Source organism: Anas acuta, chromosome 1 (genome assembly GCF_963932015.1).
Source record: "Anas acuta chromosome 1, bAnaAcu1.1, whole genome shotgun sequence".
NCBI lineage: Eukaryota > Metazoa > Chordata > Aves > Anseriformes > Anatidae > Anas > Anas acuta.
Window position 1 is genome coordinate 136,161,225 of NC_088979.1, and position 26,925 is coordinate 136,188,149.

Genomic DNA, 26,925 nt, shown 5'->3' on the forward strand with positions numbered 1-26,925 from the left:
CCTCACTGCATTATTCACTTCAAACTCTTCTGTCATTGTATACTCCAGGTAGCAATAATATTTGCTTGTATAAAATAAATGATAGTATCTCATTGGTTCCTGAACTTAAAGTTACACATACTGCATGTTCTGTTGGTAAAATCTGAAATCTTTCCTTCCTTACTATAAAAATATTTACTCTTATATTGTTAAGTTTTCAGCTGTGTCTTTCTCCAGGAAACTGACAATATGACCAAAGTGAAGATATTTGCTTTACTATAGACCTGAAAGCAATCCTGTATCTTAGTTCTGGAGAACTTACATTATTTCAGACAAATAGAAATAGTGACCAATCTGTATCTTATATCCAATAACACACTGTAGTGTGTATGTTAATGAGGCATTGTGGGTTGATTCTCATCATATTTAACTCTATTTTTTCAGTGATTTAGTTCTGTTGTACTCAAAATAATATTTTTTTTGGCCTTTGGTGTTGCTTATGCCCACTATAGGACTGCGATCGTGAAATTATTTTGGTGTTTACTCTTGTGAGCCAATAGTATGATACAAAGTATTGATTTTGAATTGTGTGAATTTGATGTGCAACCATTTGCTGCATTTTCAGGTGGCATTAATTTGCAGTAGCAAGTCCTTCTGATACTATTTTTGATATGTCAGGAGCATTAGCACAATATTTTTCTAAGCATCCACTTTTGGTAATGGAAAGAATTATGAAAGAATTATGATTGTTTTGAATTAAATGAGAAGAAAGTGTGACTATTTCTTCTTCCCTTCTCCAATACAGTTCTCCTTGTTGCTATTGAAGTCTGGAAAAGGTGCTGGCATGCCACAATGAAAAGTTAGAAGGGAATTTGTGCAGTGTTGGTGGGTTGCATGCCCTTACCTCAACAATTCAAGACAGTATGCCTCTTAAAAGGGTAGCAGAAAATACATCAATTTCAGTGTAATTAGAATTAAATTAAATCAGCTTGAGGTTTCTTTTTTGTACCCTCCCTGCAATGGATCTCACACATTGTCTTACTGTGTGTGGATCTTACAGAGTACCCTTTTGGGAGGTATTATCATCACTCTTCTCAGTATTTGCAAACATGTCCAACATTTTGACAGAAAAGCAGGGTATGTTATGAACACTCGTTAAACTTTTTATGCCAATGATGATTCACTTAGATGGAAATGATTTAGGAAATAATTCAGCTAAAAAGATCTGAAAGAAGTGCTAATGCAATTGTCAGTCAGCAACAAGCAGCTGGAAGCTGGGTGGCCAAAAACCATCCTTGCTTTCACAGTAATTTCAGGATGTCTCTCTACCCTTTGACATTTCTGGGGACCACACCTCTCAGAAGCTTAACAGGCATACTGATCAGTCTGATATACAGTCATTTGATTCACAGGGGCCTAGTGAAAGAAAATGAGCCAGGAGTCACTTAGCTTTAGATTGTAAGAAAACGTCCCAAGTTCAATCACATTTTCTTATTGTCATCATTAAAGCTTTATTTGGTCTATTCCTGAAGGCATGTGCATTTTTAACACTAAAGCATGTGTTGTCTTGTGCATAAATACTTTATAGTGACATTTCATCATGTAATAATCACAAAACCGAAAAGACTGAGACACTAACTGCTGAATAATAAATTGCTTGTTGCTTTCATATTGTGTCTACAATGCATGCCTCCTTATCAGTGTTGTCTGGAAAGATCATCAAGGCTTTGATCACAAAGTAAAAATGTCCCAAGTATCTGTTTGTATCATCATTCTAATGTGAGATTTGTTCCATCACAAGTCAAGGAGGTGAAAGTCCTCTGAAGGTCACTTCACTGAAATTTCAAACAAATAAAACAACCAAAAAGCAAAGGGGCAGGAGACCTGCATGCATGGGCAGGGAGCTCCTGGCAATGCTCAGATAGAAGAAGAAAGTTTGCAGCATGTGGATAAAGGAACGGACCATTTGGGAGGAATATAGGGACACTGTCAGAGTATACAGGGATGCAACAAGGAAGGCCAAGGCCCATTTGGAATTAAATCTGGCAAGGGATTTCAAAGACAGTAAGAAGGGCTTCTTCAAATACATCAGTAGAAAAAAAGAAGACTGGGGAAAACGTAGGCCCACTGCTGAATGAGGCAGGTGCCCTGGTGACAAAGGTTACAGAGAAGGTAGAGTTGCTGAATGCTTTTTTTGCTTCAGGCTTTACCGCTGAGATCAGCCCTCAGGAATCTCAGACCCTGGAGACAAAAGAGGAAGTCTGGAGAAAGGAGGACATGCCCTTGGTTGAAGAGGATCGGGTCAGAGATCATTTAAGCAAACCTGATATCCACAAATCCATGGTCCTGATGGAATGCACCCACAGGTGCTGAGGGAGCTGGCCAGTGTTACTGCTGGGCCACTCTCCATCATCTTTGAAAGGTTGTGGAGAATAGGAGAGGTGCATGAGGACTGGAAGAAAGCCAGTGTCATGCTAGTCTTCAAAAAGGGGCAAGAAGGAAGATCCATACAACTACAGGCCAGTCAGCCTTACCTCCATCCCTGGAAAGGTGATGGAACAGCTCTTCCTGGAGGCCATCTTCAAGCAAGATAAGGTGATCAAGAGCAGTCAGCATGGATTCACCAAGGGCAAATCATGCTTAAACCAATCTGATGCCCTTGAATGATGAGTTGGGTAGATGAGGGGAGAGTGGTGTCTGTGGTCTACCTTGACTTCAGCAAGGCTTTTGATACTGTTTCCCATAAAATGCTCATAGACTCGCTCAGGAAGTGTGGCCTAGATGAGTGGATGGTGAGGTGGATTGAGAACTGACTGGATGGCAGAATTCAGGGTGTTGAGCTCAGTGCCGCAGAGTCTATTGGGGGCCTGTAGTTAGCGCTGTCCCCCAGGGGTCAGTACTGGGTCCAGTCTCGTTCAACTTACTCATCAATGACCTGGAACAGAGTGCACCCTCAGCAAGTTTGCTGAGGACACAAAGCTGAGAGGAGTGGCTGAGGGATGGGCTGAGAGGAACCTCATGAAGTTCAAGGGCAAATGTAGGGTCCTGCACCTAGGGAGGAATCACCCCAAGCACCAGTGCAGGCTGGGGGTTAACCTGCTGGAGAGCAGCCCTTCAGAGAGAGGCCTGGGAGTTCTGCTGGACAGCAAGCTGACCATGGGCCAGCAATATGCCCTTGTGGCCAAGAAGGCCAATGGTATCCTGGGGTGTATTTGGAAGAGAGTTGCCGGCAGGTCAAGGGACGTGATCCTCTCCCTCTGCTCAGCCCTGGTGAGGCCTCACCTGGAGTATTGTGTCCAGCTCTGGGCTCCCCGGTACAAGAGGGAAATGGAGCTACTGGAGCGAGTTCAGAAGATTTTTAAGATGATCAGAGGACTGAAGCATCTGTCATATGAGGACAGGCTGAGAAAACCAGGCCTGTTCAGCCTGGAAAAGAGAAGACTGAAGGGAGACCTTATCAATGTGTATAGATATCTAAAGGGAAGGTGTTAAGAGGATGGAACCAAACTCTTTTCAGTGGTGCCCAGCGACAAGACAAGAGGCAGCAGGCACAAACTGAAGCACAGGAAGTTCCAGCTGAATACGAGAGGCACTTCTTTACTGTGAGGGTGACAGAGCACTGGGACAGGTTACCCAGAGAGGCTGTGGAGTCCCGTTCTCTGGAGATATTCAAAGCCTGCCTGGATGCCATTCTGCACAGTGTGCTCTAGGTGATCCTGTTCGGCAGGGGGGTTGGACTGGGTGATCTTCAGAGGTCTCTTCTAACCTTGGTCATTCTGTGAGAATTCTGTCCAATATGAAATTTGAATATTACATCTTAATTTCAGATCTACACTATTTAGAATTTTCAGAGCTTCCTTTTTCTTTCATATGTCTAGAGCATTAATTTTTTAACTCAGCCTCACCTCGAGTACTGTGTGCAGTTCTGGGTACCACAGTACAAAAAGGACATGAAACTATTGGAGTGTCCAGAGAAGGGCTACAAAGATAATGAAAGGCTTGGAGGGGAAGATGTACGAAGAGCAGCTGAGGTCACTTGGCCTGTTCAGCCTGGAGAAGAGGAAGCTGAGGGGAGACCTCATCACATTCCACAGCTTCCTTGTGAGGGGAAGTGGAGAGGCAGTTGCTGATCTTTTCTCTTCAGTAGCAAACGATAAGACCTGTGGGAATGGGGTCAAGCTGCAACAGGGGAGGTTCAGGCTGGATATCAGGAAGAGGTTTTTCACTGAGAGGGTTGTCGCACACTGGAACAGGCTTCCCAAGGACATAGGCACAGCACCAAGCCTGTCAGAATTTAAGAAGCGTTTGGACTGTGCACTTAGTCATATGGTCTGAGTTTCTGAGTGGACCTGTGTGGAACCAGAAGTTGGACTCGATGATCCTTACAGGTCCCTTCCAATTCAGGATATTCTATGATGCTATGAATTTTAAGAGTAGTTACATACACTCATTAAGCTCATGTTCCTGTGGAAAATACAGATCCTCTGTATTTATACAGAGGATTTGTAAAGAATTGACATTATCATTGCTTGTCAAATGAATATGCTGTTCTTCAATGTTTCCCTGGTGTTCAGAGCCAAAGCATGAAACTCAGGAACTTTAGTGCATCTCCATTGTTAGATGGTAAATCAATAAATATACTTCCAGAATGAATTATTTAAACTGATCTTCTGTGGCCTTATTAGATAGTACAAGGAACAAGTGCACATCCCATTGAGTGATAAATCAAAAAGATTTTGAAATGGTATTTACAGACTTGCAGAGTTAAATGCCAGCCACTCTTGTAAATGGGCACGTAAAGCAGGCACTGTTGTGTAGCATTTACATCAAACTTCATCAGATTGGGTGAAGCCCTTACTTGGAAGGAATGCGGCCATAGGAGCTTAAACTTTTGTATAGGTACTCACGATAATGCACTTTCATTCTCTCTTCTAACTCTTTCACAGGCATAGTTTTGTTTGTGTCAGCTCTAGCACTCTTGATTCCTTACTATTACTTCTTTACTAATGATTAATTTCCTTTACTTTAGGGAATATTTAAAGTAGATACTCTAGCGTTGGATGGGATCTTCATGATCGTGGTTATACCTCTGTGTTCATAGTTGTACCCATTTGGCTTGTGACTTTGGACAAATTACTAATTCTGAAAAACTTGAGAAATTTATTGTAAGAAGACAGACTAAATTTTTTGCTTTTCACCTTGATTTGCCCAACAATGCCAGTGAGGGGTACTGTACTGACCGGAGCAGCCATAAATATGACCTGGCCCTAATGGGAACAATACTGACAGAAAATGTCTGTTAAAACACTAGCAGAAGAAAATGCCTTCCAGTCTGAAAACTGCTTGACCCATAAACCAGGAGTATATTTGGAAGGTATCACTGGCCTCCTGAGGTGCAGCTGAGTACCTAAGAAGTGGGGGCATCCTGAGGATACCATCCATAAAGGGAAAATAAGGAACTGGAACATCAACTTACCATCTGAAAAGCAGAAAGTAGTCTGGGAAAAGTAAAAATATTTTGTTTCAGAGAACAGGAAACCTCATCTATTGGTTCCCTCATGTGAAACAAATTAGCAGCATCTGTTGGCTGCTCTAAGAGGTGGTATCCTATGCCCTCTTATGTCTCAGAGATACAAAAATTGCTGTTTTTATGTCCAGGATGGAACCTTTCTTTCTGAAAATGCCCTGTGCTGTACAAACTTTCCTTTCCTATAGGACATCCTAAACAAATTTTACATCTGCTGTGGAGGCCTGTCTGTCTCGAAACTCTGTAATGCAGATTATATTTGAAGCGAAAGTTTGTTATTTGTTTGGTCCTGCTCCTGAGCCTATTTCTGATTATCTGTCTCTCCTGAGAGTTTTTTGTTTGTTTGTTTGTTTGTTTGTTTTGTAATTAGACCATTTTGAGGTCAGTATTTTATAATTAGATCCCTCTGAGGTTGATTTGGCATTGCCCTTCCCTCCCACCTCCGCTTCTGAGATCAGTTTGATGCGATATCAGTAGTTTTATTAAAGTTGTATTTATGTACATAATCTGCCATAAGTAGTTGATATTTATAACTGTCATAAGTGTAGTTGTTATAATATTGATAACTTCACAATTCGTAAGTATATTCAGTACAATAACTTACTATACTATACTATAGTAATATAACTTGTTGAACCTATGCTAATCTGTATTTGCTACTATATTACTACTTCTTACTGTGTCTAATTGCCTTCATACCTCTAATTGCTACTACTGTTAATCTGTACTATTCCCCAGATATCTACTACATATAAAAATTTGCTTTCTGGTAATATTGTAACAGCTTTTTATCTATATACATATCTATATAATCTTGCCTTTTTAATCATAGTGTATTTGCTAGTGGTAATTTGTGGTAATCCATGATAAATAGACAAGAAATCTTCATTGTCTTTGTTATTTACGGAATCTTAAAAAAACACTTGCAATCTCTATGCAACCACAGGCTAGGTAACTATGTGACTGTGACTGTGCTGGTCAACATACTTGATCCACTGCATCTCACTGTGTAGTGGGTTTACATGACAAGGTTTTGGTAGCAGGAGGCCATAGGGGTGGCTTCTGTGAGAATTCAGAAGCTGCCTCATGTTAGGTAAGGGACCCACTTCCTACCAGAGCTGAGCCAATAAGAGATATCGTTTGTGCTAGTATTCTTCAGTATTCTGAAGAATACCAGTATTCAGTATTTTTTCTGTTAGAATACATAGTGAAAACAAATATCCTCATTCTACAGAATTCTTTTTATCATAATTTTGAATCCTCATTATGCTTTTTTAGTACTTACTGCTTTCTCTCTGTCTTTTCTTTTTTTTTTCTATTCATCATATTTTTCTCTTCAACCAATTCTGTAGATTTATTCTGTAAAAAATATGACCATCTCAGTACTTTTTAATGCAAAACATCTGAGTTTACTTACTTATGGTGCCAGTAATATCTCTGTATCTCAATGTGATTAAACATCAGATGTTGTATATTTTATTCAAAGTAATACTTTGTTTATTTACACTTCAAAATATTTCCATCTTTTGTTTTTCTGCTTCATTTCAGTTGTTGCAGGGCTTCACAAACAAACAAATCAGTTTTATTCAAGAAAATCTGAATGTAATAAGTATATATAGCAATAATTTCAGACTTTTTGCAAAGATGGCCCTTTCACTAGAAAGGAACTGAATAACTTAGCAGAAGTTTCTAATCAAATTTAGTGGAGTTACAGACTGATGAATTTGTTCTTAATGGTGTTATATGGCCTTTCATAATGAAATTGAACACGTTTTGTTTGATTCTTGTTCTTTTTGTTTTACTTTGAACATGGAACTCTTAGAAAACAAAGAATTTTATTCATTTCAACTTGAATTCCATTCAAAAACAATAGATCTGTGGTGCAAGTTCTGTTTGGTGTTGCTCTGTAATCGCTGCAAGATAAGGTTCATGATGTCTTTGTTTTAAATCACATTGAAAAGCTGGTGCAGAAAACGCATCACCTGCAGTGCAATCTGATTTAAGAAAACATCACTGAAAAAGCAGTGCTGCTCATTGATAAGAGTTAAATGCTGAGACTTTAATGAAGTGTTCATATTGCAGATACTGTATACCATAGGAGAAGCATTTTTACATAAAGGCAACAAAAATATAGAATGTTTCCATCCACAGATATTTTTACATACTACTGTGGCTAAAATAAAGAGTTTTATTTGAAAAACATATTCAGAATGCCTTATGAAAGAAGACTTCCTGGAACCTTAAGAATTAAAAAAGATGAAAAGATAGAAAAAGATATGCTGAGCAGAAGGGTTTGATGTTCTGAGAAAGTTGAATGTAATAATCAAAACATTGAAATGTATTAGCTAGTCAGTAGGTAACATTACAACAGCATTTTAAAGTTACAATCTTGATTTTATCTTTAATAAGAGAGTGCTTCAGAAGTCCTACCATTCACAGATGTACAAAACAAACAAACAAACAAACAAAAAACCACAATCAATCAAACAACAACAACAAACAGAAAAATCAGAGAAAATTTAAAAAAAAAAAAAAAAAACAAACAAAAAACAGAAAACAGAAAAGAAAACAGAGAACCATTTAGAATGATCTGTGGAGTACTGAAGTAAAGTTTAGAAATAAAAAGTTTAGTATTCAGAACAAGTTGAATTGAGCATATATACAGTATCCAAAAATACTAGAGGTATACATTTCTTCATGAAAGATAGCAAAAATGAGGAAAATACTTGGTCTTTACTTTCTTAATATTATGTCATGTCTGTATGTTGTATATAATACTTTCATATTTTTGTACAGGAAAAGCATAAGCAGGAGTTAGAAGATATGAGACAAGCTGGACATGAAGCTTTGAGTATTATTGTTGAAGAATTCAAGGTAAACAAGTTGTCAAGTTAGCACATTTTCCAGTGTAACATCATATAATAAGTATGCATTACCGGCAGTCTTCTTTAGTATTAGCTAGTTTGGTTGCTCAGACTCTTTAATTATAAAACTGTCTTTTCAGTTGTTTCCAATTTATTCTGTTTGGCCTGAAAGTTTACATGACATGTTTTTTCACTCTGCACTTTGGGAAACTTCAGATAAAGCATGTTAGCCAAGTGATGAATCTTAAAACTGGAATAAAACAAAGGTCTCAGTCAGTTGTGGTAAACTTCACATTAGCTACAGTTTGGACCTCTCCAGTCTCAAAAATCTATACTTGCAGGAAAGCAGCCTTACAGAGCAACTGAGCAGTTTTGTTTGTTTGTTTTGTTTTATCTATAGAACACTAAGACAAGCAGGTATGTATAAATTAAGGCAGAATGTGTAAACCTCTCATGCTGTTCCTATTTGTGCTGAGTCAGTAAGATACAAGAACTGGATGTTATTGTGGAGGATAAATGTGTCTTTTGTACTGTTACTAAAACTTGCTAATAAGTGCACAAAACTGATTCAAAACCAGAGATTATTGTTATTTCAGATAAAAACTGAATCATCTTAGGTGTAGGTATGGCAAAAGATTCTAATTAGACTTAATAGAGGTAAAGAAGATCTGACTGGACAAAGAAACTGATAATAAGAAATGGAAGATAAGGCTCTTGCTGGGAATGATAAGGGAGACATGAGACATAGTATGCAATTAGAAGCTGGGATCAGTAAACTGACAATGTTGTTAGTTAGGTTTGGAATGGAACTGGCAAACTAAAAAGGATTGGATTGAGGCTGTGTCATCTGATTCAAGCAATAAACTGAAAGCTTGAGCATAGAAGCTGATCAAGAAGCCTGCAATACTTTGCTGGGGAGGGTAGGCTTCTTTATTTTTAGGAAATATCCAAAACTTACTCACAATGTATTTTTCTTTCTGGAGTTGTCAGGATCCGCACCTCCAGGAGAGCCATTTATGCCAGATTCCAAGTCTGCCACAAAATTCGAAATCTAAATGCTGTTCAAAAAGGTGGTTGGTTGGTTGGTTTGATTGTTTGTTTTGTTTGGCCTCTGCTTCTTATGTGTAAGGTAGGCCTACCAAGTTCTAAATCTGAGAAAGTTACACTATGTAAAGGACCTGCTGGTGCTTTTAGGACCACCGACTTGAAGACAGTTTATGTAGTAGGCTTCAGAAAAGTATAAAACACGAAACAGAATACCATTTAATAATTTTGCTAAAAAACTGTTATCAGTGTTCTAGTCAATATTGAAATTGGACTATCTGTAGAAAAATGTCTGTCTTCATCAATATAACTTATACAAATTTCATCAAAAGGGAACCTATTCAGAAATAAGTTTCATTAGTTTTCATTCCAGAGAGAAGTTAAGCTTGTTCACTGGCGATGTCCCTTTGCTCCAGACCTTCCTCATTTTGTTCAGAAGAATCGTTGCATTTCTTTTCCCTTCTTCTTACTCCTTCGGGATTTATTATTTATTTATTTATTTATTTATTACAATGGAAGTTCTCAAATGACAGAATTACAGACTGGTTTAGGTTGGAAGCGATCTCTGCAGGTCAACTCTTACAGCCCCTCTGCTCAAGCGGGGTCACCTAGAACAGGTCGCCCAGAACCATGTCCAGACTACTTTTGAATATCTCTTAGGAGGGAGACTTCACAACCTCTCTAGGCAACCTGTTCGAGTGCTCTGTCAACTGCACAGAACACAAGTGCTTCCTGATGTTCAGAGGGAACATCCCGTGTTCCAGTTTGTGCCCATTGCCTCTTTGTGCCCTTGTCCTGTCACTGGATACCACTGAAAAGAGCCTAGCTCTGTGCTCTGTTTGCACCCTTCCTTCGGGTATTTGTTGATGAGATCCCCCACTGAGTCTTCTCTTTCCCAGGCTGAACAGTCACAGCTCTCTCAGCCTTTCCTCATAGGAGAGAGAAATGAGTGTGTCCTTCAGAATGTCCGCTTTGGATGGCCGACCAAACACATGGTGTATCTCAGCCTTTTTCACTTCCATTTCATACTGGCTGGGTATAAAATGTTTGTCTGTTACCATGTGCCTTATTTTGAAAAAAACGGTGAGCCATTTGTAACTGTGGCTTTTACGTTTCCTCCTTTTTATTTCTGAAATATAAGCAAATTGTGAAATACAAAAAATCTCTAGTAGTGAATGAATAGTCTTCACCATATCAATGCCTTTGTGTGAGCTAAAGGAGAGTTTTGCATGGATAACGTTGTCCTTTTTAAGGAATGACCTCTTCATGTATAGCTGGGTAAAGAGAGATACTTATGTGCTGTATCATTTTTTAAAAGATATTTAACAAGTCAACATCAGCTCTGAAGATCTGATTTGCCACCTGGAAAAGAAGGTTTACATTTTTCAGTTTCTATGATTTGGTACAAAAGATTAGGCTTTTAATTGAATACTGTGATTCCAAGAAATATTTATATTTAGCATATTATTTCTCATAGACTGTTTATATTCAAGTTACATAAAGACATTCTTTAATACCAGGGAACTGTGGCATGAATATACTTCATACAAGTCTTCCTGTTGCCTCATTGGTTAGTTGCCATATTTTTGTCAATGAGATTACAGTACTCCGAGGAGAAATAACATCAGATATGCCAGCCTCTGTGTAAAATACTGCTACCAACCTTTTCTGCAAACATAAAATGGGTTAGCAGGAAAATAAGTATGCTATCTTAAATATATATATTTCTCTTACAGCTTAAATACCTTTTTTCATAAGCCTTTACCATGTGGGGGAAAAGATGTGGAATTACAGTGAACTGAATCCTTAGAGAATTTAGTGAAGGCAAACCTGTTCTATGGTTTTGAGAAAAATCTCATGGATTCTTTTAAACTTTTCATTCATGGTTAATATTTCAATATGGAACAAGGGTTAAGATTTTTTTCCTGAAGTGAATGAGTCATAGAATCATAGAATATCCTAGTTGGAAGGGACCCACAAGGATCGTCAAGTCTAACCCCTGGGTCTCCAAAGGACCACCCAAAAAAACAGGCTCTATGTCTGACAGTGTTGTCCAAATGCTTCTTGAACTCTGGAAGGCTTGGTGCTGTGACCATTGCCCTGTCCCAGTGCCCAAGCACCCTCTGGGTGCAGAACCTGTCCCTAACCCCCAGCCTGACCTTCTCCTGTCCCAGCTTCATGCTGTTCCCTCGGGTCCTGTCGCTGTTCCCAGAGAGCAGAGCTCAGCACCTGTACCTCTGCTCCCCTTGTGAGGGAGCTGCAGGCCGCCATGAGGCCTCCCCTCAGCCTGCTCTGCTCTGGCCTGAACAAACCAAGGGACTTCAGCTGCTCCTCACCTGTCTTCCCCTCTAGGCCCTTCACCATATTTGTTTCCTTTGGACACTCCTTGTTTCTCCTTTTTTTTTTTTTCTTTTTTCCTTTGGACACTACCATTTTTAACACTGCTGGCTCATGCTCATGAGCAAGGAGCCTTACATATAGCATTTGTTTAGCTTAGGAGTGTAAAATAAATCTGATTAATCCTTTTAGTGAAATATAAATTGTGGAAGTTACTGACTTTCTTATTTCATTTATGATTAGCCATGCTTCATTTAGTATTGAAATATGTCTTCTTTAGCACTTAAGATTCTGCTACACTAGTACAAATAATTTATATGAAAAAGTGTTTTCCATTTTTAGTAATTTTAAAGTATCAACTAATTAATCCACCATTTCCGTGAGCGTAGAATGTCATCTAACATTGTCTAGGGTTTTGTTTAAAAAGCGTAGGAAGTAGGACTGCTTACAATAGTCCTTACTTACACAGTCCTATTTTGCATTTCTTGGGTTTTAATAAAACAAACTAATGTAGATTATTCCAGTAAAATGCTTGTTCATGGCCCAAATTAGGTTCTGTTACAGTCATGACTATTGGAATTATGACACATCCTCTCAGATACTAGCCAGTTATCACTTTCCAGTACCATCTCAAACAAAGTTCTTCTAGTATGTGTGAATATAATGCCAGAACCATTCATCATTAGCTCTATAAAATAAATCCCAGAATCCTCTTAATTAGTTGTTGAAACTCTGTGTAGAACAGTGAATTACTTGTTCTGTGTTCCTGGTGTAAAAAAGTCTTCCTGTTGATAAACATGTGTCTTTTGATGCACAAAGCAAAAGTTTTTTGTTGTTGTTTGGATTTTGTTTGTTTTTAATTACAAGATTTGATTTGATTAGTAATCAAAAAGTTATTAAATATTAAATTGTTAAATTTAGAGCAGATTGTTACTCTTTGCAGATTTATTGTGGTGGCCTTTTTGTTCTGTTGTATCTTTCATCACATAAAAATGAGTTACATGTATATTTTCTGATAGATCGCTTCCTCATATTTTGAGGAATGTTTTCTTCTAAAACAGACAATATTTCAGCATATTGGTCTTCCATTGCTATCTTAGCCCTAGGCAGACAGAATCACAGAATCATGAATCATTTAGGTTGGAAGAGACCTCCAAGATCACCTAGTCCAACCTCTGACCTAACACTAACAAGTCCTCCACTAAACCATATCACTAAGCTCTACATCTAAACTTCTTTTAAAGACTGCAGGGATGGTGACTCAACCTGACACTTCCCTGGGTAGCCCATTCCAATGCATAACAAACCTTTCAGTAAAGAAGTTCTTCCTAATATCCAACCTAAACCTCCCCTGGCGCAACTTTAGCCCATTGCCCCTTGTCCTATCACTGGGCACATAGGAGAATAGACCAACCCCCTATAATTTGTCTCAGGAAGAACTGATGGCTAGGAAAAGATTCCTTATTTTTATAATGTAGGAGTAGTCATACAACAGTGATGATAATGCATGTATTTTAAATGTAATTGTAAATATGACAAAATTCTCTTCTCTTTCTGTAAATACGACAAAACTCTATTCTTTTTTAGTAAGGATGATGTTACATGTAGTTGTGACCCTAGAACAATGAATGAGATTCTATGAAGTTATAATACTGCAAAGGTTTGATTGCGTGAGTTTGAAGTTTGTTTCTAACAGGAGCCCGAGGAAAAGAGCATTTTGTGGAAAATAAATCCTTAAACTCACATGCCAGTAGAGATAAATACCTAGATAAACTCAGTGTAGCATTCAAACTATAGTCATTAGTCATTGCTATACCAAAACCAACTGCAAATGAAACTGAAGTTATATTATACCACTTCACAGAAACATGTTACCCTATCCTTACAAGTGAATCACACAGAATCACACAGAATTTCTAGGTTGGAAGAGACCTCAAGATCATTGTGTCCAAGCTCTGACCTAACGCTAACAGTCCCCACTAAACCATATCCCTAAGCTATCAAATATCTTGTACATTATGCCTTTGAAACACCAGCCTAAAATCCAGTGCACCGTTTAGTCAGGAAAGTGATTAGTGAAACCATGAAGCTTTTTCATACTGTGATACATATCAAAATGTCTTGACTTTGTGTAACTTCTGAGAATTTTACACGAGAAATACTGTTTGACTTGATATGTAAAATTTTATAGCAGGAGCAATGTTAAAGCTTTAGTAACCCACTCTAATACAACTATGAGTTGAAACAATTCAGCCCATTCATCACAACTTTTATCTCATTAGGGCCCACTTCATTGTAAATTCCAAGTGGACTCTGACCTAAGCAGGAGTGTAATTGCTTTCATTTTGGTTAATATTCATTTGTACAACACACACAGATATATATATATATACATCTTCATTCTTTAGCACATAAAAAGAATGTATTGTATTTAACTTGAAGGTATGCTTACCTGAAAATAGCCTGATCATGAAAATACACAATGCCTGAAGTGGATAATTTATATTCTGTTGAAAAAGAAAGTGTGGAAAAGAGTTTTATTTATATAGTATGTGCATTAGATAAGAACTGTCTTACAACATGGAAAATCAAATATTACATTTTATTTAGTGTATCATCTTCCAGGATCAGGGAAGAATTTTGATTGCATCCTGTCTGTTTTATTGGTTAATTGGTCAGCAATTGGTAATTATATCTTGCCTTAAAATAAATTAGTAGGAATTGGTTAGTGGTGGAGAAAAGATACTGAATGAGGTGGTAATTTTCTAATGCTATGAGGCATAACAGTTCTTATGTACTATTGATGAAATTAACACTAGCATTTAATATAGTTTGTGTTTGAAGTAGAATGGTAACTTTTCTTTCAACTAGGTAACTTTATTTATATATTTTTAAATTGCTTGTTTTAGCCATTTGGACTTTCCAGTTTTGAAGTAAAGAAGGTGTTTGATATACTGGCTTATATTTAGTTACTGAAGCAAATGAATGATGTTTGAGCAGGAGAAAGAAATTGGAGAGAATATTTATTTGGATTCGCTAAGGGTTTTCATGAGTACTTTTAACTAACTCATAGAACATAATGTAGCAGCCTGTACATCATGATGAGCACTTCAATTGGTCTAATGTTTTCAAATAATGCTACACCTGAGAAGTCTATTTTTTGGCAGGTATTACAATGACTTTTATACTGTTTTTCAAAAGGAATAAAAGAGGACAATAAACTCTATTCTGTTTTTCCGCTTGCTTTTTTTTTTCCTGAGAAATTTTTAATTTTTAATATTAATATTTATTAACATTTTTAATATTATTAATATTATTTATTAATATTATTTAATATTTTTGCTTGGTTGTGAGAGAGATTTGGCAATTTGTTACTGTTTGGAATTTTTTGGGGGGTAATAGTTATATTTTGGCTATATGTTTCAAGAAGGATTCTCCTAAACTCTACCTTTTGGCCTGCAACAAATCCTGGTCTAGGCAAGCAGCTGTGGTTTCTACTGTCAGTAGAATTAAAACAGAATGCACTGGTGTTGGGTAAATGGATATATATTAAAAATGGTATATATATTTTTTTTTAAAATGGGTATTTATATTAAAAATAGGCCCTAGTGTATGTGCTTTGGTTTTTAGCAAAATTCTAATTATCACACTTTTGCCTTGATTTGAGGACAAATTTGTGGATAAATTTTAGAAAGCAACCTGTACTGTCTACCTAAAACAACTTGCAGAAGTGCAGGATAGATTTTTTGAAAATCTGTGTCTTTTGTCCAATTGCAATTATATTTTCTGATATTTAAACTTTTCAGGTTGAACAGTACAGTTTTTCAGTCTCTAGTCTGTATTCAGTGATGCTGTTCTCTAGAGTTCCCACAGTACGTGTAGAATGTTATTAATTATGGTCCAGGACTACCTAATTATACAAAGGAACAAGACTTTTAGCATTGTGGGAATTTTTCTGAACTTGTTATACAAACTAAATCTGATCATTACTAAAGCATATAGTAGAGTAAATAAGATGTGTATTCCCCTGAGGATACTCAAGAAGTTCTTATGATAGTTGGATGTAGTTTCAGTTTAGTGTCTTCCAAAATTATTCTAATATATGAAACTGAGAATTCAAGTTTTCTCTTCATCCAAGCTCAAACAAGGGTTTGGACTAATTCACTTACATAAGTTTTATTTTGTTTTGATGAAATTCCAGTTATAGTTATATTTTGGTTTATAGTTTATAAAATGAAGACAGACTAACTTTTAATGTTTCTGCCACACCAATTTAAAAATATTTTGTACTGTCATTTAAATGTATGAGGGTTTTGATGATATTTTGGAGATAGAATGGCTTGTGTGATGTTTATAACCAGTCATACATAAAGCAAAAACGGATGTGAAGACACTTTGGAGAACATGTTCTTAAGGGGTTTCATTCTTTTTATGTCAGAAGTCACCGGACATTTTTGGTTAGTGAAGAAAAAGCAGGATAAATTCTCTGGTAGATTTTTGGGGGTTAGGAGAGTGATAATAAAGAAGGGAAGACACACGACTGTTGGAATGGTTTGGAAAGTTTCTGGTAGCTTAAGCTTCAGAAGAATACTTGCTTTACTGTCATTATCATCATACAAATCTTGTTATTTGTAATATTCATATGTTGCTTACACAGCCATACTGTGCCTAGTTAGTTATATGTGAGCATTATCCATTAACAATGTGTTTTTTTTTGTTTGTTTGTTTAAAAACACACTTAAAGTTGTTCATGTACTTATGGCCAGAGCAGTGAATGGGAAATACAAAACAATTTGGTGATGGAATATGATCTGTATCAGTGATGTGATTTATTTCTGTGTCAAAGTAACAAGAAGAAGATAACAATTGTCTGAAATGATTAATGAATGCTAGCATTTAAACTATCTTATCATACACTTAAACCACATAGTTTACAGACACTAGAACCTCTCCTCCAACCTGCAAATAAGAATCCCCAATGTTCTAGCACATTCTACTATCACTTTTTTTTATCCCTCACACATACTTTACTGCCAAGAATCCAGAGATATGGGTGTTAGAATAAGAACTACCAACACTAACAGGTTCTTGAAATTTTAGAACTTAAACAAAAAAAGACTTAGTCTGTAGTGGTTCAAGAGCAGCTACCCTATTCTTCAGGAAAGGAAAATCAGGACTGAGGCACAGTATAGACTCCTAATTTTCCTTTTTGGTTGAAATTCACTGTTTACTCCAGATGATATGAAAGAACATCTAATGATTTCTTTCATTTCTTTCTGGAAGGATGAATATAAAACATCAGACTATAATCCACCTGATATCCAATAGATTTTGGAAAAAGACCTAAAGGTTTGCTATTTCATATCAACTCTGATAGTTTCTTGTAACTTTTTTGAGTCATCTTAAGTACATGTACTGAAACTGAGGATAATGAGCAAAATGAATTCTTACAATATGTAGTATTTTACCTTGTTACCGTGTTTTTGACCAAAGAAAAGCCACTTGGTATGTTAAGTTAACGTAATTTAGGGAAGTACTTCTGGATTTAGGGAAATTAAATATAGATGTGTTGATTTGGTGCCCTTTTCCTCAGCTATTAACTTTTTCAGTGCTCCTTTCTACTCCAGGGTTTGGTTTACTTTTAGAACCTTTGTGGATGGAATACACGCTGGGGGACAGAATAAGCAATGCTGTAACAGCTGTACTATCATCTTATTTTTCTTCTATCATCTTATATTTTATATTGTACTATCATCTTATATTTTTCATCCATGTAACTTTAATTCATAGGACTTGTATACTCTAAATCCAGAGGAATGTATGTATCAACAGTCAGTTAGTTTTCATAATCATGCAGGTAACGATGAACTGAAGCATATATTAAAAATAGCATTAATCTGTTTTTTCTAGTGAAGTACTGTAGAGAGTTTGAAAGGATGACATTTGCAGTCATGGAAAAGTGTTTAAAATATTAACATCTTTTGGTGACTTTCTCATGCAAAATATCTGGTTGATTTTCTGAAAAAGAATGTGTTGGGTTTTTTTCTTTGTTTTTGCCTTTATCAGTCAATGAGGTGATCTCTTTTCATCTGTCATGAAACAATTAACATAATTTGTAAAGATACTAGAATTTTCAGCTCACTCAGTGTCATTCTATTCTTAAAATGGACTTTTACATGTGACGTTTTGATTTGACTTACTTAAAAGCCAAAGTAAAAAACATAAACCTCTGTAATTGAAGGAGACAAATGGCTAAGTCTCATTCTCCAGTGGAGTCCATGTTGTCAGTAATTAACTTTTTCGGTCCAGAGGGATTCAGATATCCAGTAGCTGAAAACTCTGGAACAGTGGTGACTTATTTGGCAGCAGCCATCTTGGCAAAGTACCAGCCTTTCTATTGCCTTTCAGAGTGTCACTGTAGATCATGCATACAAAAAGTTGTATGTTGTATTGGTTACAGACTACTCTTCCTGTTGGACCTTTTGACATGTTTGGGTTTTGGTGATCATTTTGGTTTGGTTTTGTTTGTTTTGGTGTGGTTTGTTTCTTTGTTGTTTTGGCATGGTGGTCTTCATCCTGATTGCGTTGTTTAATTGCTATGCTAGTACTTATCGCAGGAGTTTCAAACCCTTTTCATCACCTGTAATACTGAAGAACCTTGAAAATTTTTCTCCCTTCCCAGACTATCTATTGCCATCAGATGATACCCTGCATCAACTATAGCAAATGTGAATTTGAAAAGTATGGAAAATAACGTATTAAAATCTGGAAAAATTGCAGTTTAACAGAGATAATCACCATCATATATTGTAACAATTCTCCACGCATAAATATTCCTTGGATTGAGGTCTACTGCTCAAATTTCTCTCCAGGTGCAGTATTGGTATATAAATAGTTCAGAATACCCAAGTTCACATATTTGAAACAGCTTATGTCATCTGTACTGGCCAAAAATCTTAAAATGCTTGGGTAACAGGCAGAGGGAGGGAGAAAAAGGCAAAACTTTAGAAGCAGCACCTGTGGAGGACATTGCCTGCTGAGAAAAAAATTTCCTGTAGTATTTGGAAGCCAAGGCAGTAAGATTAATATAGAGGTAGTCATTTATAATGTTAAAACTTCACTAAGAAAATCACAAAAAATCATAAAATGATCTTGTGTTTTTGTGTGAGTTCTTTTTGTCTCTTTCAATTTTTGTTTCATTACAAAAAAAAAAAAAAAAAAAAAAAAAGATTAGTAAAACTTAGAGGCTAAAACTGAGGAGAAGTAAATGTCACATATTTTTTTCTAAAATTAGCGAATTCTATTTTGTCAGTAATTTTTCCATCAAAATTACAAGAATGGAAAATTTGCATATATAATACCCTGGGTTTGGTATTCAACATGTACCCTTTTCTATTGTGTATTCCTGGTGTACTGCCTATTGATTTTAAAATTATAACTGTGTTGTTTTTCAAGTTGTGGATAATCTCTCCTTTTTTCTTACCCCCCAAGTTAGTTCAAGGAAAATTAGTGGATACAAGCACCCACTTAAATACATTTTATATTTAATTTGTATAAACTGGAATGTTAATCAGAGTTCTCCTTATGGAGAAAAACAAACAAACAAACAAAAACCCTTACCACAAATCAAACCGTTGTTTGCTTTTTCAGATCTACAAGCCTAAACAGCTATAGATTGAAGTTTGAGACTGAAAACTTGATTCAATTGTAGCTTTGACTAGCTTAGAAGTTCACGCCAAATTGGAAATGAATTATAGCTGAACCAAAACTATTAAAACAGTATCACTGTAGACATTAATTCTTGGTTTTCTTGGTCAATGTTTTGTGCCCAGTTTAGTCATGGTAAAAAATGTAATATGGTACTGGGAAGAAGAAAATATTAAAAAGCCAAGAGTATGTTTGCCTGATTACTTGGTGCTGGTTTTTTTTTTTTTTTTTTTTTTTTTTTTGTGTGTGTGTGTGTGTGTGTTGGTTTTTTTTTGTGTGTGTGTGTGTGTGTTTTTTGTTTTGTTTTTTTTTCCCCCGAAGTTTGAGGAAAGATGCTACTTTTTGCATTTTAAGACAGCTAGATATAAGTTGATTATTTGTTATATAAGACTTGTAAATTCTGCCTTTGATTACTGGAAAGGCATCAGTTCAAATTATGATGATGTACTTATGATCACAACTATTTCTGTAGCAGATGTAGTTCATTCTTAAGTTAATGCATGACCTTCTGTTTGAATTTTAAGCAACCTGCTGTAAGCAGTTGTTTATCTAAGGTATGACAATCCCTTTAAGCTGATAAAGTTTCTTATGTGGTGGAGGTGGAAGATTTTTGAAAGCCAAAGAAATTCCAAATAGGAAAACATGATCCATTTAACTCCTCCAAAAATATAACTGTATATATTAGAGACCTAAAGGACAACCTCAGTTTTGGCTAAAGGTAGATGTATTTAGAGCTTCTGAATTGTTTTGTATTGAGGAAGAAGGAAAAAAAAAAAAGGAAGCAAGTAGTTAGAGACTAGTTGATAGATGCAAAGAGATTCTGAAAATCTCAAGTGACCACTTTCTCTAGAACTGTACAAAGTGTAGACTGAGGTAACAAATGTGGTAAGAATTTAGAAATAGATCCACATCAAGTCTGATGACATCTGCAGTTAGAGTCCTGCAACTGGCTGTTGGCACAGAATGACCCTTTCCACCCTGCGTCAAGTTCATTGCACAATATATAGGAGGAGAAATGAGTTACCAAGAGCATCCATGTTGAAATCCTACCCTTTACTTTATGCTACAGATACTCTAGGCTAGTTTCTGCTGTAATCTTGTTTGAACTGATTCATTGAGCTATGGAAAGAAGGCATATTGCTTCAAGAATTGCTTGATACTAGATTAGTGGCCATAGCTCTATGAAGCATCAACAGCTCTATGGAGCAGAATAACTGTGTAATTAAGAATGAAAACGGCGTTTCAGCAGTGGTAAATAGTTGCGCAGAGTAGCAATTTATCAAACTTTTAGTGTTGTACTATATAGTATAGTATAGGATATTAGTTAATTTGTAAATTAGTTTTGTTAATTAGTGACTTAAGTAGTTTATTATCTGTAATAATATCTTTATTTACCCATCAAGACATCTTAAATGGTTGTTATGAGCAGTTTTCTGCAGGCTTTTTTTCGTTGTTTTTTGTTTTTTTTTTTTACAATTGTGTAGACGCTTTTTTTGACATCTTTATGCTCATCTCTATGTTTATGGTCAGCTGGAGCTAGGCAAATGTAGCATATCAGCCAAGAACATAATACTGTCATGGGCAACAGGTGCATGTTAAATGAGAATTAAAGAAAATAATCTCAAGTTCATCTTTTAATTTATTTTGAAAATTGTCTTCCCTCTGGTAATTTTTTAAATACAGAACATGAATTTTATACGGTACACCTCATTTTCTTTTAAATGACTTGAAAAGACAGTGTTTGAATTAAAATATTTTATTTTGATTTTAAAGGCCTGTTTGGCTGGATCTATCTCACATAGAAAAAAGATTTTTTGTATGGACAGTTCTTATGACACAACATGGAAGCTGTCTCTGAAGCAGTGTTTCACAGATGTGTGTGTCTCCGAACTTGACCAACTAATGGAATGGTCGAATACAGGATCATCTCTGTGGTACTATTTAAAATGTATAAATGTGTTAGAAGTGCAAACAATAGAAGAGGAAGGCTTTAGTTTCTGAATGTGGATTTTTCTGCATTTTATACAGAAAATAATAATTATAAAGTTCAGAAAATCTCTTTGTTCCATCTAATGGACAATATTTTTTTCCCTCAAAAAAAAAAAAAAAAAATCTCTCTACCATTTAATAGGAATTTAATAGTCACCAGTTAAGTTTGCATAGTAAAGAGTATAAAGTGGCTCAGTCTCTGGCCTAAGAAGAAACTGAGAAATGACATTATATTGTAAGGACTATTCTGCTACTGTTTTCCTTACAATCAGAATTATTTTTTTCTTTTTTTTTTCTTTTATGCCAGTTATACAAAACAATTCATGTCACAATGGTTTAGCAGGAAAAAAAACACAACAAAGTACAGACTTAATTTTTGCAAGTGATATGTGGCAATTTCAGTTTATACGCAGTAGGATTTAGCATATAAAATTTCATATACAAAAGTTATACTTCTTTGAGAGCTACATTTTTTGTGATTGTCTGAATTTATACCAACACAAGAACTGAATGTAGTTGGAAAGAAATTTGCTTTTATGAAAGTAAACTAGCCTGACTAGCTAAATCTCATGCAAATGCCAGTAACTGTAGTCTTACACTTTGATTAAAGTACATGTCAAGTGGCATCTACCATTTGTTACCTCTTAAATTTTTCTGAACCTTTGCTAAAGGTACTACTATACTATACCATTACTAATATCCTGAAGAACAAGTTTGGCATAAAGAGGCTAATTAGTGAAAAACGTAGTTTAAAAAATTACTATTTCTTTATAACATGTTTTTTATTGGTTTGGGGTTTTTCAAAAAAGCTTTCAATGCCATATTGAATGTGTTTTTTATGTTCCATAAAGTAAATACATCTCTAAAACAAAAGTCGTTTGAAAAAGGTACTTTTTTTCCTTTGTCTGCATTTGGGCCAAATGTCTGTTTTCTATAGAACTTACATCTGTTTTAACTTACACAGTAATTTCAACTAGTTTGCTATATTGATTACTAGTTAAAAATAGCTTCATCTAATGTGCATAAATAGTCCAATGAATATTTGGAAAGTGACATAAATATAATATTAGGAAAAAAACTTGCATAGCACACGGATTAAGTAAATCCTGAGTAAAAATACTAGCCTTGTTTAAGAAAGTTGGAGCATAATTCCTTCAAAATTCACTTTTTCATATATCTGATTTTTTTTTTTCTTTTTCTTTCTGCATTCAGTTGCTGGAAATTCTGCAGAGTTCAGTCAAGTGCATGTGCATACATGTGTGCATGCATGCAGAGTTCCTAATTTTATTATCTTTTTGTTATTGTCTTCGTACTTCGGCTTTCTACACTTTGACTTCCACTGCTTCACATTTGAGTGTGAACTTCCTGGGGGGGCATTCTTTTATGTTTTAAATTACTCAGAATTTCCATCTGCTTTTACTTGACTTGTGGTTGTGAAGATCATGCTTGGCCCATGGGATCTTACACTGTGCCGAGAGGATGTGGAGTTTTGTCAGCCAGTGAAATATGTCTGGCTTTTTTTTCCTTTTTTTTTTTTTTTTCAGCATCTTTCATATGCTTCTCTTCATGTGTGGTCCCACTGTACCGACTATATTTAACAGAAATACTCTATCTTCTCTGTGCTGCTCTCTTTTAAGCAGCCTGTGTATAAGAAACCTGAGATCCAAAAAATTTTAGTCTTGACTAAAAAGAAGGTAGTGTTACATAAAAGTACTTTAGTAGTTGCACATTCCAAAATTTATAACAGCATTCTGTGTTCTTGTTATACAAAAGTATTAGTTGATTTGCAGTTACCAATAAATATCCCTGTTATTACCTTTGTTGAATATTCTCTGCTGCTTTTTTTTTTTTTTTTTTCTTCCCAGGCACTGCTACAATCTACAGTTCAACAGCAAGAAGCAGCTATTGAAAAACAGTATATACTGGCAATTGAAAAACAGTCCCACAAATGTGAAGAACTTCTTAATGCTCAGGTATGGGTGTGGACATGCAGAAGCCTTCATGATTATCTTTTAGCTTCAGCTCTTCTCTGTTTGAAAAAATATGTTTTTTGGATACATCAATGAAAATAATCACTCTTTCATTTTGTGTCCTCAGCGTAACAGTAAACAGAGTTACTTAAAAATGCAAAGTAAATAATGACTCTCCATCTGTCGGTATCAAAAGTATCTCATGGCATTTAAATCCACTTAGAACAAATTCAAGAGTATAGCACTGAGAAGTAGTCTCAGTGCAACTTAGTATTTAATACTTTAAGAACAGTCATTTTCTGTAGTCTGGGAGACAAGCATACAACTACTTTTAATTCACATAGTTAAATACAGGATTTGATTGCATGGTATTTTCACAAATATTTATAGGGTTTTTTTTTTGTTTGTTTTGTTTTGTTGTTTTTTTTCTGCCTAGACAGTAAGCACAAATATCTGTTGTCCAAACCTCTCTTTATTTCATAGAAATCTTACATAAACATTAAAAATTAAGTATGAGGAATTACATAATCATAAATATATAAAGACTTACTTAAATATATAAATATATATATAAATGTAACATGACTTGATTAAAGGTACACTGCATAGTGTACACACATAGTGCATACAATTTTGTATCTTTAATGTGCAGAATCACATCAATTACTGATGAGCTTCTGAACATTGTAAATCTGGCTTGTTATTGAAAATGTTATGGCTTGCCCTCTTGAATCCAAACAATAACAAACATTAGTCTATATTAAAAAAAACAAAACAAACAAACAAAAAACTATTTTGCTAATACCATCCTATATTGTTTACATTACAATTAACTTTTTAAGTAGTTAGCAACAATTCTATCAAAAATGCAAACCATTATGGTTTATTAATATAAACTTCTTGGGGTAAAGTATACCTAAATTCATCAAAAGGCCATTTGAAGTATTCCACCATTTTCAACATTATTTTATGGCGATTTATATGTTCTGACTATATCAATTAACGCTTACTGCAAACATATATTAAATGTGTAAGCATCTGTATAAACAGGGTAAACTAAAGAGACATAACAGTGGAGAAATTGATTCCATCTTGACTAAGGTGTATATTATACAGAACTACAGTTACTTATCGTATGCTTGCCATATAGTTCTGTATAGTAAAAGAAGTAAAAATGAATTCTAATAAAATGCTTTGTCTTTTCTGAATTGAAAATATCTTGCATGACTTAGTATAATTTTCTGTATGTTAAAAAGGAGTGTATCTCATGAAATCTGGAAGAATTATATGAAGATTATTGGGGGGTGTACTTACAGATTGAGCAGCAGTATTGCTCCCATGATATGTTACATTTGCATATCAAGTCAAATGGTGGGGACAGAAATTTGAAAACATGTTCAAGAAGTTCAAATTTATCTGGGGATCTATGTAAGATAGCTTTTTGTTGGTGGTGCTTTTGTTTGTTTTCTTAAGTAGAACCTGACAACATAAGGGTCATAGAGTTACATAACACAGTGCCCATTTCAAATCATACCTCCATTTAATGCAACTTAAAACCACTTTTGGATCCTGGAAAATTTGCCATCTTTAGATATAAGACTGGAATTTTGAAGACTAGTCAAACAGACAAAGGTTGTGAGTTCTGTGTGGTAGAATTACCAGGTTTAATAAAATACAATTTATTCTTGCAAGCTTTGTTCACTCATAAATCTGTTGGAAGACATCTGAGAAATGTGTACCATACTTTTATTTTTTTATATATCTGTCCCTAAGTATATGCTTCTGTGTTTGTTTCAATATTTGGTTTTGTTCAATTTATTTTGTTCTGTGCTAACAACATTGCTGAAATTATAAGTTGATTAAAATGATGTGTTATGGCATTGTGCATGTATATTCACCTTTACAAGTAGAGTTATGAGTATCTATTACTTGAAAGAATTATTTATTTTTTTCATGGTAGTAAACATACAGTGCAAGTATGTTCTATACACAAACATAGCTTCGGTTTCTGTTTTCCTTCTAAAATTCTTGTCTTACAAGTAGTATTTTGTTTTCAAATTTTCACCCCACTTAGAACTTTGTCAATGCACTCAAGTTTTGTCCTCGTTTCCTCCAAATTTTCTGCTTTTTTATTTCCAGTTCCACAAAATCAAGGTAACTTATTGACTCCTTCCTTATGCTTTCTCCTAATTGTATTCACCCCCTTAACTCTCCTACTCTTCCCTCCCAAAAATATCCCTTTGAGAAGAAAAAAAGGCTGTTTTTCTCTGCTTGACTTTAACTTGAGATAAGAATTTATTGTAGTTGCAGATTTTGGAGCTGTCTATTATCAGTGTGATGTGCCTGTGATGGAGATGCATGTTAAAAATCTGTCTGGAGAGGTACCATACTGCTAATACAGTCCATGTGAAAAGTTGTATCTTTAAGGCTAGGGAAGGTGTGAAAGGCCTAGTTTACAGAATTCACAGAATTTCACAGAATTTTCTAGGTTGGAAGAGACCTCAAGATCATCGAGTCCAACCTCTGACCTAAAACTAACAGTCCCCACTAAACCATATCCCTAAGCTCTACATCTAAACGTCTTTTGAAGACTTCCAGTTCTATCTTAGTTTCCTGCTACACAAATTTCTGTAATTCGTCTTTGATAATGACATGCAAGGTTTTGCAGCATACTGGCTAGCTATATGTAGCATCATCATCACATTCTCCAGAAAAGGAACCATCAGCACAAATTGTCCTTGATTCTGTATCTTGTTTCAGGTCTGTCAAACTGCACTTTTCTCCTAGTTCTGTTTCTAGAGGTCTTCAATTTAAAATTGCAAAAACTTTGCAATTGCAAAAAAAAAAAAAAAGTAAATTAGTTAGCCATTTTCTATTGTGGCCCTTCTGATAGGTACCTTTCCCACAGAACCTAAAGTCAGAAAGTTCTGGTCTGTTTGCTTGAAATTCCTGCGTGTGCATTATATAATACTTTTTCTTCTGTTAAGTGGAAGAAGCCTCAGAATTTTAAGGCTTTCAAAACCTGGGATTATTTTGCACTGAGATCTGCAAAAGATCTGCTGGAGTTGTTTTGATGAATGTACTCTGAATACTGAACTGCCTCTCAGTGAAGCATTCCTCTTTATTGATTGTTATGACTATCTATTGCCTTGGAGACAACTACTTGAGTTATGAACTGGTGATATCAGTTACTATCCAGTTATTGTCCACAGATGCTGGGTAATTCTACATCTACCCTTTTCTTAGAATATTAAAGACAAGTGACTGATATTAATGGACAATCTCACACGTTCCCTAGGTATAGAGGTTATGGGTCCCCTTTTAAGTGCTATTCTGAAATGTGTTGAAAGAACCAGCTCCCTCAAACTCATTGATGACCACTGTAATGGATGCTTCCTGGGAAACAGGCTAGTGTTGCTGGTGATTTTTTGTTCGTTTGTTTCTTTGTTTTTCCAATGTAATATTTTCTCAGATCTACATTTCAAAAAGCAAACCAGGCATTCTTGTG

At 35.5% G+C, this 26,925-nt stretch overlaps 1 protein-coding gene across 24 annotated transcripts in view; it reads left to right on the plus strand.

The window, feature by feature from the left end:
- Positions 1–26,925, plus strand: part of CCDC91 (coiled-coil domain containing 91) — a 169,231-nt gene that overhangs the window by 67,163 nt on the left and 75,143 nt on the right. For 14 of the 24 annotated variants that reach the window (XM_068658948.1, XM_068658967.1, XM_068659002.1 and 11 more), the window contains 3 exons: positions 7,055–7,111; positions 8,303–8,380; positions 23,313–23,420. In XM_068658948.1, coding sequence (XP_068515049.1) covers positions 7,055–7,111; positions 8,303–8,380; positions 23,313–23,420 — 243 coding nt within the window. Of the gene's footprint in view, positions 1–7,054; positions 7,112–8,302; positions 8,381–21,231; positions 21,393–23,312; positions 23,421–26,925 lie in introns of all 24 variants that reach the window. The other 10 variants (XM_068659048.1, XM_068659071.1, XM_068659039.1 and 7 more) reach the window with 5 other exon arrangements.